The sequence below is a fragment of the Schistocerca serialis genome, chromosome 2 (genome assembly GCF_023864345.2).
Source record: "Schistocerca serialis cubense isolate TAMUIC-IGC-003099 chromosome 2, iqSchSeri2.2, whole genome shotgun sequence".
Classification (NCBI taxonomy): domain Eukaryota; kingdom Metazoa; phylum Arthropoda; class Insecta; order Orthoptera; family Acrididae; genus Schistocerca; species Schistocerca serialis.
Window position 1 is genome coordinate 474,789,290 of NC_064639.1, and position 17,601 is coordinate 474,806,890.

The 17,601-nt window shown below is 42.6% G+C and overlaps 1 protein-coding gene across 1 annotated transcript; it reads left to right on the forward strand.

Moving 5' to 3' along the window:
* The first annotated feature begins 6,305 nt into the window (after positions 1–6,305).
* Positions 6,306–15,850, forward strand: LOC126455602 (uncharacterized). The gene is made up of 3 exons (XM_050091363.1): positions 6,306–6,342; positions 11,883–12,043; positions 14,630–15,850. The coding sequence occupies exons 1-3, from the start codon at positions 6,336–6,338 to the stop codon at positions 15,650–15,652; spliced, it is 1,191 nt and encodes a 396-aa protein (XP_049947320.1). The 5' UTR covers positions 6,306–6,335; the 3' UTR covers positions 15,653–15,850.
* Positions 15,851–17,601: the final 1,751 nt, after the last annotated feature.

Genomic DNA, 17,601 nt, shown 5'->3' on the forward strand with positions numbered 1-17,601 from the left:
ACGACTTATCTTAGAAGAAAGACTAAGGAAAGGAAAGCCTACGTTTCTAGCATTTGTAGACCTAGAGGAAGCTGTTGACAATGTTGCCTGGAATACTCTCTTTCAATTACCTTTAGGTGGCAGGGGTAAAATACAGGAAGCGAAAGGCTATTTACAATTTGTACAGAAAGCAGATAGCAGTTATAAGAGTCGAGGGGCATGAAAGGGAAGCAGTGGTTGGGAACGGAGTGAGACAGGGTTGTAGCCTCTCCCCGATGTTATTCAATCTGTATAATGAGCTAGCGGTAAAGGAAACAAAAGAAAAGTTTGGAGTAGGTATTAAAATCCATGGAGAAGAAATAAAAACTTTGAGATTCGCCGATGACATTGTAATTCTATCAGAGACAGCAAAGGACTTGTAAGAGCAGTTGAACGGAATGGATAGTGTCTTGAAAGAAGGATATAAGATGAACATCAGGCCGGCCGAAGTGGCCGTGCGGTTAAAGGCGCTGCAGCCTGGAACCGCGAGGCCGCTACGGTCGCAGGTTCGAATCCTGCCTCGGGCATGGATGTTTGTGATGTCATTAGTTAGGTTTAACTAGTTCTAAGTTCTAGGCGACTAATGAACTTTGCAGTTGAGTCCCATAGTGCTCAGAACCATTTGAACCATTTGATGAGCATAAAAAAAAGCAAAACGTGGATAATGGAATGTAGTCGAATTAAGTCGGGCGATGCTGAGGGAATTAGGTCAGGAAATGAGACACTTCAACTAGTAAAGGAGTTTTGCTATTTGGGGAGCAAAATAACTGATGATGGTCGAAGTAGAGAGGATATAAAATGTAGAGTGGCAATGGGAAGGAAAGCGTTTCTGAAGAAGAGAAATTTGTTAACATCGAGTATAGATTTAAGTGTCAGGAAGTCGTTTCTGAAACTATTTGTATGGAGTGTAGCCATGTATGGAACTGAAACATGGACGGTAAATATTTTGGGCAAGAAGAGAATAGTAGCTTTCGAAATGTGGTGCTACTGAAGACTGCTGAAGATTAGATGGGTAGATCACATAACTAATGATGAAGTATTGAATAGAATTGGGGAGAAGGGGAGTTTGTGGCACAACTTGACAAGAAGAAGGGCCTGGTTAGTAGGACATGTTCTGAGGCATCAAGGGATCACAAATTTAGCACTGGAGGGCAGCGTGGAGGGTAAATATCGTAGAGGGAGACCAAGAGATGAATACACTAAGCAGATTCAGTAGGATGTAGGTTGCAGTAAGTACTGGGAGATGAAGAGGCTTGCACAGGATAGGGTAGCATGGAGAGCTGCATCAAACCAGTCTCAGGACTGAAGACCACAACATCAACAACAACATTGAGTTGTGGTGATTTCAACAGAAAAACGTACTTATTGAACATGTGTTTGCAAGAGTCGTTTGCTAAAAATTCCCGGAAACAGCTGTTCACAATCATAATGCAACTGTCGACTTATTTAGAAATTTAGAGAGATAGGCTCAGTGTTAGACGCCGAAAGAAATGGAGACCATCTAAACTAAACGTGCATTTCCGACTATGCAGCAGAGCCCAATAAAATCATTGCGGAAGGCACAAGCAAAAGATATCGAGCTTACAACCGCACATGAAACAGTTTGGCAAATATTGTGCTTGAAGGAGAGATTTACAACTGACATTTCGGGAGAGCACTTCCCGGGAAGAGTCGGACAACATATTACTTCCTCACGTAATGACCACGTCGAAACATTCGATATATTAGAGTGAATACAGAGGCTTACCGGCACTCCTTCTTCCCACGTCCCCTTCACGCGCGGAACAGGGTGTGTGTGTGTGTGTGTGTGTGTGTGTGTGTGTGTGTGTGTGTGTGTATGGAGGGGGGGGGGGAATTCAGTTATCCAACTCACGCCATTAGTTGGCTTGCGGAGTGCGACGTAGATAAAATTGTTTTCGTATAAAGTGCCAGCAATGAAAGAATTGAAAGATGCGGGTCATGAAAAGCGTATCTGTTACTGCAAATGGTTTGCATCTTTTATTGAGAGGAATACCACTAATACTCGTGATGTCACCTTCCCCATACACATGGGGCCTGCTTCCGCCTCTCTGGTCACGTTAACACTCATAACACACGATTGTGGTCACCGCAGAATCATTCTGCTGAGCTTGAAACGCCGCTGCATGGTCAGAGAATTGGAGTATGGTAGCTTCTGAGTATTATTTGACACTTATTTTTTGAGCAAACCATGAACAGTGAGTATTATTGCTTAATGATCCACCATTTCACTGGCTAGCTAAAGGAAGATGAAATCAACTTCTCCTGGTTTCAACAGATGGCGCTTCTGTGCACACTGTTAATAACACTATGCGTCTTCTGGAAGAGTTTTTGGGGAAATTTTTTTCTCAAAAATCCTATGGGCTCCTCACTTGAGGGACTTTACTTCATCAGAGATTTTTATTTGGCGAGCAGCAAAATCCGTAGTGTATGAGCAACCCATGCATGTTTTGTGGCTTAAAAACTGAAATAACTGTGTACTTGAGAAGTATATCACAATCATATCTGCAGAAATGAAATGATCGCACGGCATTGTTGGCCGGGAGACCCCATGCGAGGTGTTCGGCCGCCGAAATTGAAGTCCTTTTTAGCTGACGCCACTTCGGCGACTTGCGAGTCAATGATGATGGTTCATCTTCGGTATCAAATCAAAGTCACAAGGACTTAAGTCCGGGAGTATGGTGGATGGTACAGTAATTCGCAGTCCCATCGACCGAACAGAGCAGCCACAGCTTGCGCTGTATGCGCCCGCGCATTGTCGTGCAAAATGATGGGTGGGTTGCGCAGAAAGTGTCGCCGCTTCTTTCGCAAAGCTGGTCGCAGGTGATGCTCCAATAATACGAATTAAGTCCTTGTGATTTTGATTTGATTCCGATGATGAAGGAACCACTTCGTGGCATTCGCTTCAGAACTGTTCCAGAGATTCGACAGACAGTAGAACGCTCCATTCGCACCATCAACAGAACAGGCTCTGCTAACGGTGTACTACGCCTTCCACATCGCTGGCAACGGGTTCTACACAACGCTGGTGACTACTTTGAAGGGCAGTATCAGGTGAAAACGTGTAACTCTTTTGTATCGGTTGTGAATAAATAGTTGCCACTATTTAAGTTCCAACCCTCGTAGTTGCGTAGTTACTAAATAAACCTCATGTCTGATTTTTCATTAAAAGCATACTGATTGTGTACATGCATTGATTAATGGTTTTCCTCATATGGTGTGGTCTTAGGACATGATGCTCCAAAACAATGAGTTGTATGGGAAATTCTTTTTGCTGATTACGGACCGCAGGGAAAAAATCAGTCGTGGAAATCTGACATTTTGTAGAGAAACGAAAGTTCTTCAAATTGTTCTTAATTCAAGTATAGGACCGGGCGCCCCTTTTCAGACACGAGTGTTTAAATATCACTTGCTTAAGCATCAAATTGTTTTTCGACCAAATTGTGCTCCACGTATCTCAAACACCATAAATCCAAAAGTGATAAAACTTGCGCCAGCCGGAATGGCCGAGCGGTTCTAGGCGCTTCAGTCTGGAACCGCGCGACCGCTGCGGTCGCAGGTTCGAATCCTGCCTCGGGAATGGATGTGTGTGATGTCCTTAGGTTAGTTAGGTTTAAGTAGTTCTAAGTTCTAGGGGACTGATCACCTCAGAACTTAAGTCCCATAGTGCTCAGAGCCATTTGAAACTTTTGATAAAACTTGCATGTTTTACAAGCAAGCTACACACAACAAGGTCACTACGTGAAGAGAAAGAGAGATAGAAACGTGGGAGAAATTTTCTAGCGATAAGTTTATTCGCAACTTGAGTGCTGCTTCGAGCAAAAATATTGCATCAAGGACGTGCACTATAGAAACTGACTGACCTCTTTGTGAAGTTTTACAACTGTACTACAGTTATTCAGCGGCGTCAAACGTGGCCAAATTTTTTGAACTGTCGTCGCGATATTTTGTCAAGAAGAGCTCATTTTTGTGGGCTACAAATCTGAATATCTTCCTGTGGTTGTTTAGTGAACCTGTTGACAAAATATGAGATATCTCAGTGAGAAAGTCTTCAAAACTAGACAACTTTACTTCGAGCTAGCCACAAGAGAATTAACAGGTGATGATATATACCGTTTATGATATCTACTAAACAAAAATCAATACTGATTGCGACTGCTATGTGTGTGGAACCAAGCAGAAAGCAGAGAATTTCGCACAGTCGTTTTAAACGTAGTCACTGCCCCGCTGACAAACAGAAATAATGTGAAATGAAAGCAGCTGTCAAAAGGTCAACGAGAGATTCTTTTAACGAATTTGAAAGCAATATTTTATCTGCACATTCTAAAACTAACCCTAAAAAATTTTGGTCGTACGTAAAATCTACAAACACTACAAATAATTGAATACCTCCTCTTGCTGACAGTACAGGTAATGTAACGGATGATGATAAACAGAAGGCCGAAATTCTAAACCTAGCTTTCAAAAACTCGTTTACGGTAGAGGACTGCAGCGCCATTCCCCTTTTCAACTATCGAACAAACGCAAGGATGGCTGACAAAGTGGTTAGTGTATGTGGGATTGTAAAATAGTTAAGATCCTTAGACGCCAGGAAGGCATCTGGCCCAGACGGTATCCCTGTAAAATGATATGTTAACTGTGCTACAAATATAGCACCATTCTTATCTATCAGAGATCCTTGGAACAGCGGAAAGATCCACGGGACTGAAAGAAGGCCCAGGTCATAGCAATCTATAATGGGCGTAGAAAATCGGATGCACATCATTACCGGCCAATTTCACTGACGTCGATTTGTTGTAGAATCATGGAACATATTTTGTGTTCAGACATAATGACCTTTCTAGACTCTGAGAAGCTCATCTGCAGAAACCAGCACGGTTTTAGGAAACAGCGGTCATGCTGTAGATACCAGCTCCCAGGTTGATGCCACATTACTCGACTTTCGAAAGGCGTTCGACTCGTTCCGCACTGTCGCTTGCTCCAAAAAGTCCGCGCTTACGGTCTGTCCGATGACATATGCGGTTGGATAGAAAGTTTTCTAACAGAGCCTAACTTCAGGTGTGCCCCAGGACAGCGTAATAGGTCCGCTGCTTTTTACGATTTACGTAAACGATCTGGTTGATGTTATTGACATCGGCATTAGACTGTTTGCCCATGATGCTGTAGTCTACAGGAAAGTTGTATCACACGAAAGTTGTGAACCAATCAATGAGGATTTGCAGAAAATAAAAGCGTGGTGTAATGACTGGCAGTTATCTCTCAATATTAGTAAGTGTAACCCGATGCTTATAACAAGGCGAAAATTCCCATTAATGAACGAGTACAAAATAAATGCCCAGCCTTTGCAAGCGGTAACATTCGTCAAGTATCTGGGTGTGACTATTCGAAATGATCTCAAATGGAATGATCAGATTACACAAGTAACGGGCAAGGCGAACTCTAGATTGCGGTTTATTGGTAGAAACCTCGAGCGATGCAGTCCTTCAACAAAGGAAATTGCTTACAATACGTTAGTTCGTCCAGTGTTGTTCGTCTGTATGGGACCCTTACCTGTTGGGTCTGATTCAAGAGATTGAGAAGGTCCAAAGAAGAGCGGCAAGATTCGTGACTGGTATATTTAGCCATCGCGAGAGCCTTACAAATCTCATTGAAAGTTTGTAGTGGGACACACTAGCAGATAGACGACGCGCTAAACGGAAGGAGCTACTCACTAAACTCCGAAATCCTATCTTCACCGAGGACGTAGAGCATATATTGTTACCACCAACTTTCAAATCGCGCAATGATCACCATGCAAAGATAAGGGAAATTAGAGCTCGTTACTGAGGCGTTCAGACAGTCGTATTTCCCTCGCGCGATCCGCGAGTGGAACAGAGGGGGGGAAACTACGACTTTGCCCTCCGCCACACACCGCTTGGTGGCTAGCGGAGTATGTATGTAGATGTAGATGTAGAACTGTATGTTGTGAACTGGGGAGGGAAAGTTGTTTTCTTATCGGAATGCCATGGAGTCATGGCCGAACCGTGTTCACCGTCCAACGCAGTTTGGATCCTGGTCACAAAAGAGCTGAGGAGCAGGAGCAGCTGCGGAGCACTTTGTTATGATAACAAAGACGGCGCCGGTGCAGCTCCAGGACACGTCTGGCACGCGCGCCTGTCACGCCTGCAGCAGCGACGCAGCTGCTCCGGTGATACGGCCCCTGCTCACCACGGCGGAAGGACACTTTTATGAGCTGCGCAGCGCCGCACGGTGTTCAGTGTGCACTAACTTACAATACGCGCAGCTTCTGGGTTCTGGCTATGTCAGGTGAGACACTGATGCGTGTACTTCTCTCATCGGTAGTTCACTACCAAACTGTTATACACAGACGAAGTTTCGTAGGTCAGTGGTCGGAACACTCATTAATCAAAAGAGCCTCATTCCAACAGCACGAAGATCGAAACTTTTTTGAGAGCAAAACTTTTTAAACTTCAACTGTGCAGATAGGTGCGACATTATTTCCGTAATTATGGTATCCCTAAGCTGGCGCCGGCCGGGGTGGCCGAGCGGCTCTAGGCGCTACAGTCTGGAACCGCGCGACCGCTACGGTCGCAGGTTCGAATCCCGCCTCGGTCATGGATGTGTGTGATGTCCTTAGTTAGGTTTAAGTAGTTCCTAAGTTCTAGCGGACTGATAACCTGAAAAGTTAAGTCCCATAGTGCTCAGAGCCATTTGAACCAAAGCTGGCCTATGCCAACGTCCTTGCCGCGGTGGTAACATCTGTCCCCGTCAGATCACGAAAGTTAAGCGCTGTTGGCTAGCACTTGGATGGTTGACCATCTGGTTCTCCTGAGCGTTGTAGGCGAGAGGGGTTCACTCAGCCCCTGTGAGGCCAATTGGGGAGCTACTTGATTGAGAAGTAGCGTCTCCAGTCACAAAAACTGACAACAGCTAGAAAAATGGTGTGCTGACCACGTACTCCTTCATATCCGCCTGCATCCAGTAACGCCTATCGGTTGGGGATGATCCGGTGGTCGGTCGGTACCGTTGGGCCTTTCAAGGCCTATTCGAACCGAGTGAGTTAATTATAAGGTGGCCTTCGCTAAAAAGGTCCTCAATCTATATGAATTGTTTCGTCTATATCCTTTCGTTCATCATGTCTGTACGTCCAAACCACCTCAATGTACCTTTCTCAATACTCGTACGACTATGTCTTCTTTCGCTCCACAATGCTTTCTAAAATTAATGTAATAGACTTTATTTAAGTTTTAAGTCTTAGTTAAACTTCAGGTACGTCGAATAAAACGTGTTGTAGTTCTTAACTACACTGTATATTGATAAAATTTATTTGTAATTTCTGTCAACTTTCGTGTCTTACTTGAAACTTAGGTGCACTGAATGAAACATTATGTAACACATTACGATATACTTTATTGATAACATTATATTTCCAGTTATCCATAAAAACAAATCATGACAATTACTACCAAAAGGTAATATGAACAATGCCCTTGCATGTCTTTGGAAAATTAGGATAAGTCGAGTTTATACGTTGTTTTTAATTTTACGCACAGTTCCAGGTTCTCAGCAATAAGACGACTTCCCCATTTACTCTTTATAAGGTTTATGGTTCAAAATCACTGGTCGCGTGGATATGTACACCCGAAAAAGGAAAGAAAATATGTAAACCCGAATAAAGAAAGAAAATATGTAGACCCCGAATAAGGACAAAACAGCAAACGCTATCTTCCCTTCAAAGCACTCGCCTAAGGATAACGACACAGCAATTAAGCATGTAAAAATAGAAATAAGAAAACCAGCTATACTTAGAACTGATTTTATTTTTTATTTATATTTGTTTATATTTGTTTTTCTCTATCATCTTCTGCTTAACTTATTTCCGACTCAGACTTATTATTAAATTGATTTTCCAAATGCTGTCTTGTTAGTCATCTTCTTCTTTCGCCAGATCGTACACTTTACGAGAAACTGTTCCATAACCTACAACGGAGTGGATACCCCTTCAATTGCTTTATTTTCTGTCTTCGGAGCATTGTTCCCCCCTCCCCAAGCCGCCCTCACTTTCGGAGATATTATCGTAAGCAGCAGAAGCGGTGCGGGTGGCTGCGATTGCACGTGGCGTGAGTGACCTACACCCCCCGCGTAACGCCACTTCTTCAAAAGAAACTCCCGCTGGTCGAAAACCAAGTTGTGTCCATGGGCCACGCGAAGTTTCTTTTATTCGCACTGTCCGCAAGGACCCGCACGTATATTTTGTCTCAAAGGGCCAAGAGCGGTTTCCCGACCAATGTCCTAGATGTAGGTCATACTCCCAGAAGTTTGTCAAATTCCTTTGTGTATCAGTGTTCATTTCTTTCATAACCATTTGTGCTGTGTAGGACATAAATGCATGTCCGACTCATCGAAGTTACTGAGAAGTTTGCTCTACAAGGAATATAACACAAGGAAGCTCTAATTATCCGTCTTTACAACCGTTCTACCCGTTCCCGAATGCTTGAAACTTGTAAATAAGCTAGCTGCACGACATCTGAACGAGTACTAATGAATACAAAATTGTCTTTCGGCAACACTTGATGAGGTGTTGCCTGTTTGTTTTTGTCATAGGATCTTTGGCCGACGTTTGTTTAACGATTTTTTTACTTTCTGGGTGGGTGGCTAGCATTGTCTGAGATTCCACCCTCCATTGCTGGGAGTCTGCAGACGAAACGTCAGAAGAACTGGTAAATAAACGTCGTCCGAAGGCCTCGAGACAAGAACCAACGGGCAGTCATCAACTATGTCATTGTTGAGCACCGAAAGTACTCTGTTCGGGTAAGAAAGCAGCCAAAAGTTTTTGTAAGCATCTGCGCACAGTCGGTAAAATGCGCTGAGTTAGATCCACATCGAATGCAAACCATTGGCTTCTTATTTAGACAATAAAATACCCTGGACGGAGCCGGCCATGGTGGCCGAGCGGTTCTAGGCGCTACAGTCTGAAACCGCGCGACCGCTACGGTCGCAGGTTCGAATCCTGCCTCGGTCATGGATGTGTGTGATGTCCTTAGGTTAGTTAGATTTAAGTAGTTCTAAGTTCTAGGGGACTAATGACCTCAAGATGTTAAGTCCCATAGTGCTCAGAGCCATTTGAACCAACCCTGGACGGGTAGTTGGGCTGCTACTTTCAACACACTTTTCGAATATGATAGCTTTGCAGCTGTGAATGCAATAAATGTGTGTGAAGTTTCATTTCAAATTATGAAATCTGGTTAATGTAATGTTAAATTCTTATAATAAAATAGTAAAATTAGCAGACATATAAAACGTTTCTCTAAACCATGTTTTTATTCCGATCTAAACCTTGTGTACGCATGTGTTACTCATAATTGGACAATGTGAGGTATGTTTTGTAACATTCAGGCATATAAAGAGCTACATCACAATTTGGGGCAACATCAGAACGTTTCTCTGCGGCACGTTTTACCCTTCTGGTTCTTATTCACATCGGAACACGCTTTGCAGAAAATTGTTGTGTGCGGTTTTCATGATACTTTTTACTACCAGAAGCGTTTCATGAGTATTCATTTAGGCGATACATTATTTCAAACGTCCACTACATTACTGTATTATTTATTACTTATTTGAGCATTCAGCTACGCAGAAATCTGGATCAGAATGAGAATCGTCAACCCCTCTTCTGTAAGCGGGAAACGCCATTTTCCTCGTCCATGGCGTTAGAAACATCAACATAATCGAAATTCCCCATGTCAATCCTATGTAGAGTGCGAGCAGTGTGCCAACAAAGATACAGACCGATACGAAAGCAGCATGGGACACAATACAGAACGCAAACATAGAAAGCGCTTTTGTGGAGTATAGATTGTTCACAATTCGAAAACTACGTCGCAGGACGATGTGGATACCCTTCCTTGTGCAGTGTAAATGGCTACCGACGAAAGGCAGGCGGCGCAATGTTAGGTACGAAATTTTACGCGCAGCAGACCAAGTCTCGCGCGCCGTACGCCAGACTAACTACTGCTGTTCGAATCCCGCTCGGGCTTCGTCCGCAATGTATGTATAATCCCTCCCAGTGTGACTGATTAATGTTGTGCTTTCGGTACTTCAACCGAGTTGTTGCTTCCACTTTATGCACAATATTTTGAAGACCGGCACAGCAATCCTCTTCGCTTGTTGAGAGCTGTATTGTTACGCGTATTGTTGCTTGGACTTCTTCCAGACTGGTGTCAGGGCGCTGTCTGTTGCAGATTTCGAGTCCTGGCACCCGATACGTCTTTTATGGACTTCTGTATTTCGACAGTTATTCTCACGTTCTCTCAACGTATTCAAGGTCTAGTGGACGAGATGGCCGGCGAGATTCTAATAAAGTGACATTCAGTGCGGAACCCCAAGACATGGCTGCGTGGGGTAGTCGGGCGGTCTTGGAAGCTTTGCCACGGTTCTCGCGGCTCCCCCGTCGGAGGTTCGAGTCCTCCGTGGGGCATGGGTGTGTGTGTTGCCCTTAGAGTAAGTTAAAGTTAGATTAAGTAGTGTGTAAGGCTAGGGACCGATGGCGTCAGCAGTTTGGTCCCGTGAGAACTTACCACAACTTTCCAGATTTTTCCCAAGGCTTGTTTAAATTGAAACCTGTAGTCCGGTGTATTGGATTTTCCGACATATTTCTTTCGATAGACTTCTTAATTATTCAGTCACAGAAACTTGGTGTTTGCACCATCGTCGTATTTTATTTCACATTAGACTGAGGCAGTGCTTCGCCAAAGTTGATTTTTAATTTTATTCGGATGTATCGTTCATGTTCCTTCCTCTTGTTCTTGGCTGTTCTAATAGTCTGCCTCCATATACATCATTCCTCACTCGCGTGGAATGCCACACATACCCTTTTTTTTGAAGACCTGATTCTTCTAATATTACGAAAAAGGCTTCATGTCTTCATTGATGAGAGAGATGAACACTATTTGCCATGTTTCCGTAAGAGCCCATCGATCTTCCGGCCATCACAAAGCAAATAAACGATTCTTAGTTTCTCGTTTTCTCAATGCGTCTAAAACTCTTCCACAGGCGTTGTTGATTTTGAATGCAACTAAAGCCGACTTCTCAGTAAGCTGAACTTCCTAGCAAGATGACGAGATGAACAAGCTGTATCAACGTTAGCCAAAATCAAACATCACATAAATACACAGGCGGTCTATAGCATTATGCGCCGTACAAGCCTGGCATTAATGCGACAGAGAAATCGTGGCACCTGACGAATGCTAGACGTCACTCCAAAAGAACTTCATGTCGGTCTTGACATGTCGGCTGCTCTCCGGAGATTCTTGAGAGTGGGTTGAGAATATGACATGTTCACTAGAGGAATCCATACTGTTGAAAATGTCTGCACGCTGGAAAGTAGAATTTTTCAGCACGACAATGCCATGTAACGCAAGGCAAGTTACACAATTGAGCTTTTGGTCCAATTACCATATCACTGGCCGTATCCGCCTCATTTATCTCCTGACCACTTCGTTTTACACTATTATATCAAACAGAAAACGCAAGTAAAAGTCCCCATGTTTGTTTCGAACGCATGCAAAAGTGTATAAATTATAAAGGTGAATATTTTTTTGAGAAACAGTAATACTATTTATAGGAAAAAATACTGACACCTGTTTTAAAAACTTTCGTGTTGCTACAACGCATTTAAACAATATTGAAGGATCCAGACGTTTATCGCCAGTAGTACAATAATATACTCTTATTTTCTTTTCAATTTTGTAGAAATTATGTCATCATTGTGAAATATGAGTTTCGTGGCGTAGGAATCGCTGCGCGTGATGCGGAGTAAGGCGTGCTGTATATGTTTTTATTTTCAGTAGTCCGGCCACGACGGTGCGCCTGCTTGTCCGCCACGTGGACCTGTGTGGTGGTCCTCGCTTTATGCTTAGCTGCTCTTGGCAGAATTGACGGCAATGAGAACGGAGGTCGGCTCTGCACAGGCCCTGGATGTGTTGACGGGGTCGACCCCTCATACCAGGTCTACAATTATTTATTTATGTATTTATTTAATTTTTTATTTTAGTTTATTTTTTGCTATCTTCGCGCTCCTGGTCCTTATTACTACAGAAGATAAACACCAGCGTTACTCACACATCTGGGGGAGAGCCAGGGAACCGAAACCGATGGAAAATAAGGACTGGGAGAATGGTATGAGGTGGGAGAGACGGGTAGAGCTCTGTGATAGGTTTCAAGTATCTGTAGCAAGTACTATCTTCAAAAGCCACAAAGGAGAAGGTATACTTTCCATACACCGAAAGACGCGGTCTACTGGGCCTGCTTCAAGATCAGATGAAGAACTGAAAATGATAAATCACACTGCATATACCACACCGATTTGCATACGTATACCGCAATCCAGTTGATAACCTAATAATGATAACAGTATTCTGGAATTCACAAGAATGGAAAGAAAGGAGTCCATTACAATCCAGTCTAGCCACTGTCAAGAATGATCATGATGATGATGATGATGAAATGATGAGGACAACACAAACACCCAGTCCCCGGGCGAAGAAAATCCCCAACCCGGCCAGGAATGGAACCCAGGACCCCGAGATCCAGAGGCAGCATCGCTAGCCACTAGACCACGAGCTGCGGACCTGTCGCTCAGAATTGACACGAAGAGGCCTCAGCGGATGGCATAAAGTGTCTTAATGACACCATTTCCCATGAGGCAAAAATGACAGTTCACTGTGCGATGAACAACAGGACCAAATTCTTGACAACATTTGACACTGCTGCCATCGCCAGGGGGTTTCAATTCCAAGGACATCCTGAGGCTGCAACCCCATTGATCTCTTTGGAGTGTAGTGCGACTGCAATTTTTGCTCTAGTATACACGGTGGAACGACTTAGGAACGTTCAAAACCAATCGATCACATCCGAACGGGATCCGAAGTAGTAAACGGTGTTTATGCTTGTTCAGCCCGATGCGACATGAACATGCGCATGGATAAAAGGGCAAACGGTCCCTCTAAGACCCTCCAGTTCGCCAACGCTCTCGACGCCACCCATCCACGTTTGTTGAGCACGTTAAAAATGTACCAGCCAGAGGCTTCCAACACAAACTCAGTCTCACAGCTACTCTAGCACCTGAGGAGCCACGAGGCTGGATGTGTGTCGAAGTTACTGACAGGTACATATTTCTTCGCGTGTGTCGACACCTTGCTCTTTGAACTGTCGCCATGCCCGAGGGTAACGTCGCAGGGCGCCACACATTTGCATCATTACAGAGGAAGGTTGCAGGTATCTTTGAACCAAATTTCAAACATATGCGTGGCAATAGGAGACAATTATTGGGTTTCGAAAAAAATATCTTCGAAATAGCAATTCTTTAATTTTGTTGTGAATGTGTGAAAACGACTATCCTTAAAATAATCGAGCAAACTTTCTCGACAAAATTACATGTAGACAGTATTAATAAACTGAATATTACACAGCCCCTTAAAATAACAGTTTTCTGTTAATGCAATAACCGCAAACAATAGTGCGATCCACGAACGATGGCGGTTTGAACATTTCGAGGCAGGGATGGGGATTGCATTGTCGACGATTCCAGCCGACGGTTGCGGTACGCACACGCGCGTGCTTTCCTCTTGAAGGAAGGTTATATACTGCAAAATTAAGTCTCTCCCTTACTTATGCAGAATTTGTCACTTACCACCACAATCAGCGATGACAACTCGCAACGAATGGAATCGGAATTCACTAAACAACTCGATACAATCGCGTTTAATGCTCGCATTTATCTACGCCAACTACAGTCACCCCACAAGTGCACCTCTGTCCCAGTCCATTTCATCAAGAGCAACCAACAGTTTGCATTTAATCACCCACAATGTTCTCCCATATGCCAGCTCCCTACAACCAAAGGAAAACACACCAGATCATTATTTGTTTTTAACAATTATAATTTTTAATATTAGAAATTTAATGTGAAGAAAGATAGATTGTATTTGTTTGTGGTTTTAAATAGTTTATATGTGAGTCTTGTGAGTTTTTTTAATGTCTAGAAATTTACAATATAATAGAAATCATCATCTATTATATAAAACAGAAATATTCTATGTTGCCAAAGAGAAGACACAAGTTAACTGTGATTTCTTAAAACTTTATTACAGATAAGATGTTCTGATAAATTTCACAGTAGATGCGTTTTAAATAAAATTTTAGTAATCATCGTTTCCCATGAATCATAATTCTTGAGGCACTCACTCAGTTACCCAGTTAATAAGAGAGTTACGCTCGTGATTCCTCGGATTAGATGTGTTTATTGAGCCAGTGGCCGTTCCCGAAGTACGTATTACTGTGGCTTCACAGTGTTGCAGTTTTATGTTTGCAGGAACAGCTGGTACTGGCGGAAGCCGTCTTGTTGGTGTTGTTTTGTGAGGAGCAAGTGGCTACTGGGAATAGCGACCACCTCATAGCAAAAAGAATAATGTGTAGTCAGTGGAATAAATAGTATTGTCTTGACACAACTCAAGCACTGACGAAAATTTGGTTTGTTCAGCCCCTTAAACCATCGGTCTTAGAAGTCATGTAACAGAAATTTTTTTGTTTACAGGATGAAGTGACCAGGATACGCCGTACTATCGATGACAACGAAATATCTCAGGACACCGACGCGTTCCACTGGAAACTTGGTGACATCGGCATCGTATCTGACAAACTGAGCGTTTATAAGGATAGCGAAGGCGACTACAAGGCAGTTGAAGATGTGAAATTTGAATCTGATAACGCGGATGGCGCTCTTGAGAGTACATACACTATTGATTTGCAGCCTCAGGACTCAAAGAGTGTTGGTAACAAACAGAAAATCGTTTACAGTTACCCGTATGTCGTCTTTCGGAGAATCGGTGATGGGAGGAAGGTGGTGGGTAACGAAGATGCGATTTACAAGGACGGCACCTCGTACGTTGTATTTGGAAATTCTGACGAAGGCACTGAACATCATGACGGATGGGAGTCCGAAAATGTTCACTCACATTCAGCCAGTGACAAAACTGGGAGCGGAGAAATGTTCCACGATATTCTGAATGACTTCTTGAAAACCATAACATCCATAAATCTCACTCCACATGAAGAGTCAACACCAACCATAACATCCATAAATCTTACTCCACGTGAAGAGTCAACACCAGACAAACGAAACGAAATGTCGAATGCCGTGAAGGTAGCGCTTGAAATAATAAAGGAGCTGTTTACCAACCCCAGTGAGATGCAGAAAAACGTCGGCAGTGTTCCCAGGGAGTCTATAAATTCAGGAACCTTTCTTAACGGAATGTATCGTGGCTACACAAGCCCATTTGGCGGGTACTGGAGCCCATGGGGATGGCAGAGTGCGTCTGAGCCATCAGGTGACGTCTCGATCATTGACAGGCTGCTGGCAAGTATGATATCCGGTATGCTGGAAGATGCGATGCCCTGGAAACCCTCAAGGGCCAGCAGCATGTCTTCGTGGTGTCCTTTTACGGAAATACGGCGCCTACCAGAAGCTCAACCCTCTGAAGGACTCGTACCCCCAGAGCTTATGTGGCTGATCGCTATGACGGAATCACTGCCATTGGAAACACAAACACAGCGATGATGAAGCATAATTGTAAACAAGTAACATAATTGCCTCTCAACACAATAAGTGTATGACACTGCGTGTAAAAGAAAGTGCCCGAAACAGATCATGTGGGACGATTCCAGTTCGTGACTTTTTTTATTGTACACCTTTACTACAAATTACTGGAAATGACATTTGCCTTTTTTCATTCATACCTGTGTATACAATAAATTATTTGTCGAAATATAAAAGTTTTATTGTTCATTACTCCTGTTTTACAATATAACCCTAATGAGAACTTTAGTGTGATTTGCTTAATTATGTAAGCCTGATAAAGACAGTGCCATAATATATCCGTAGAATTTCGGACATTGCTCCTAAGGTGAAATACGACACTGGATAGTACTTAACGCACTCATTCACTAGATACAGATTGACTACAAATCAGTGCACTATTTCGCAATACTTTTTTTTATCAAAATTAGATATTAATACGTCGTGAGAGAATCGTTCCGTCATACAACTGCAAGAAAATGCATGTTTCTTTTTACCAGACGCGTTTTCCTTTATTGAGGTATAGCATTAGCAGTGGTCTGTGCTTAAAGATATTTACAACTTGATTTGTTTTTAACATCAAAAACAGTTCGTTAAGAGTATGTCAGTTTTTACTCACGGTGATTTCTGCTTGGTTTCTCGCCTACATCCAGAAATGCCGTGTGCTAGCACATCTTTGCTGTTTTTCCTCATTGTAGACTGATAACTGTAGTCTAATTTTTCGTTCTTCTGCAGAATTATGCATTTGCTGCGTTTTACATGACATACTTTTTCTCACACCACAGTTTACTGTTTTTTATTTTGCTTTATCTCAACAAAGCGTAAAGCGTCTAGTGAAAAAAAAACATACATTTTCTTTTAGTTGTAACGTCGGAACGAAAATACGTTCAGGAATTGTAAAGCAACTACGGGCAATGCGTCCACAGAAATGAAGAATTAATACGTCGTCTTACAAGGAAACACTAAAGCTTTTATACCGACCTGTAAACACAGTGCGTAATAATACGAATCTTGATAAGATTCCAATGTACTGCGAGGATTGGAAACTTGCTTCAGTTATTCACAAATGTAAAAATGCGTACTTCATAAACGATGAAACAACGTGTCCTATGACTGCAAAGCAATAAGTCACAACTGGAATCGGACGACCAGGTTAGTCTAAATAATTATTTTACAGCCTTGTAAGCGAGTGGGAAAACACTAGTTCATTTTGTTCAAGCATTTTATAAAAAAATTAGATACAGAAAATAGCTTCGTATATACAGGTTTTTCTATATCTGATAGTATTCAGAAATTTTATTGTCTTCTGTCATGATTTGTCTTTATGACATTTCATTAATTAAAGTTGCCTACATTGTAATAATCAACACTGCACTGTTGAAAACAGTTCTTTTTTTTTCATCTACTCCTCATTGAACTTGTATAGCCGAGCTGAATTTGTACATGGACAAGGATGATCCAGCAAGAACAGTACTTAGTAAATGGGAATTGCACAATTATATGTTGATGATGGCCATTTGAAAGAACATGCTGGACCATGAGGTGTCATAAAGAAGACGGATACATCTTGCAGCTCATGAGAGGTATTAATAATTTGTCCCACCCACCACTGATTGTCACACACACAAGAAATAAAGCTGTTACCAACAAAGCCTTCTAAAGTATACTGAGGTCTCTGCGTTTGAAACAGAGTAACAGACCGTATTTCGTGGAGAATTGCTCTTGCAATGTATGTGTCGCTTTGGGATGCGACCCAGCAGTGACTTGACTGAATTCCTATCACTGGTTTCATAGCAAATCACTCTTGTCTCTTTTTAAATGGAATTCCCGTAATTTACTTTCATTTAGCAGTAAAAGTTTTTGTTTTGTAATAATTTTGATATGGTTTGTTCGAATCCAATAGCATCATTATAGCATTAACAGCTTCACAC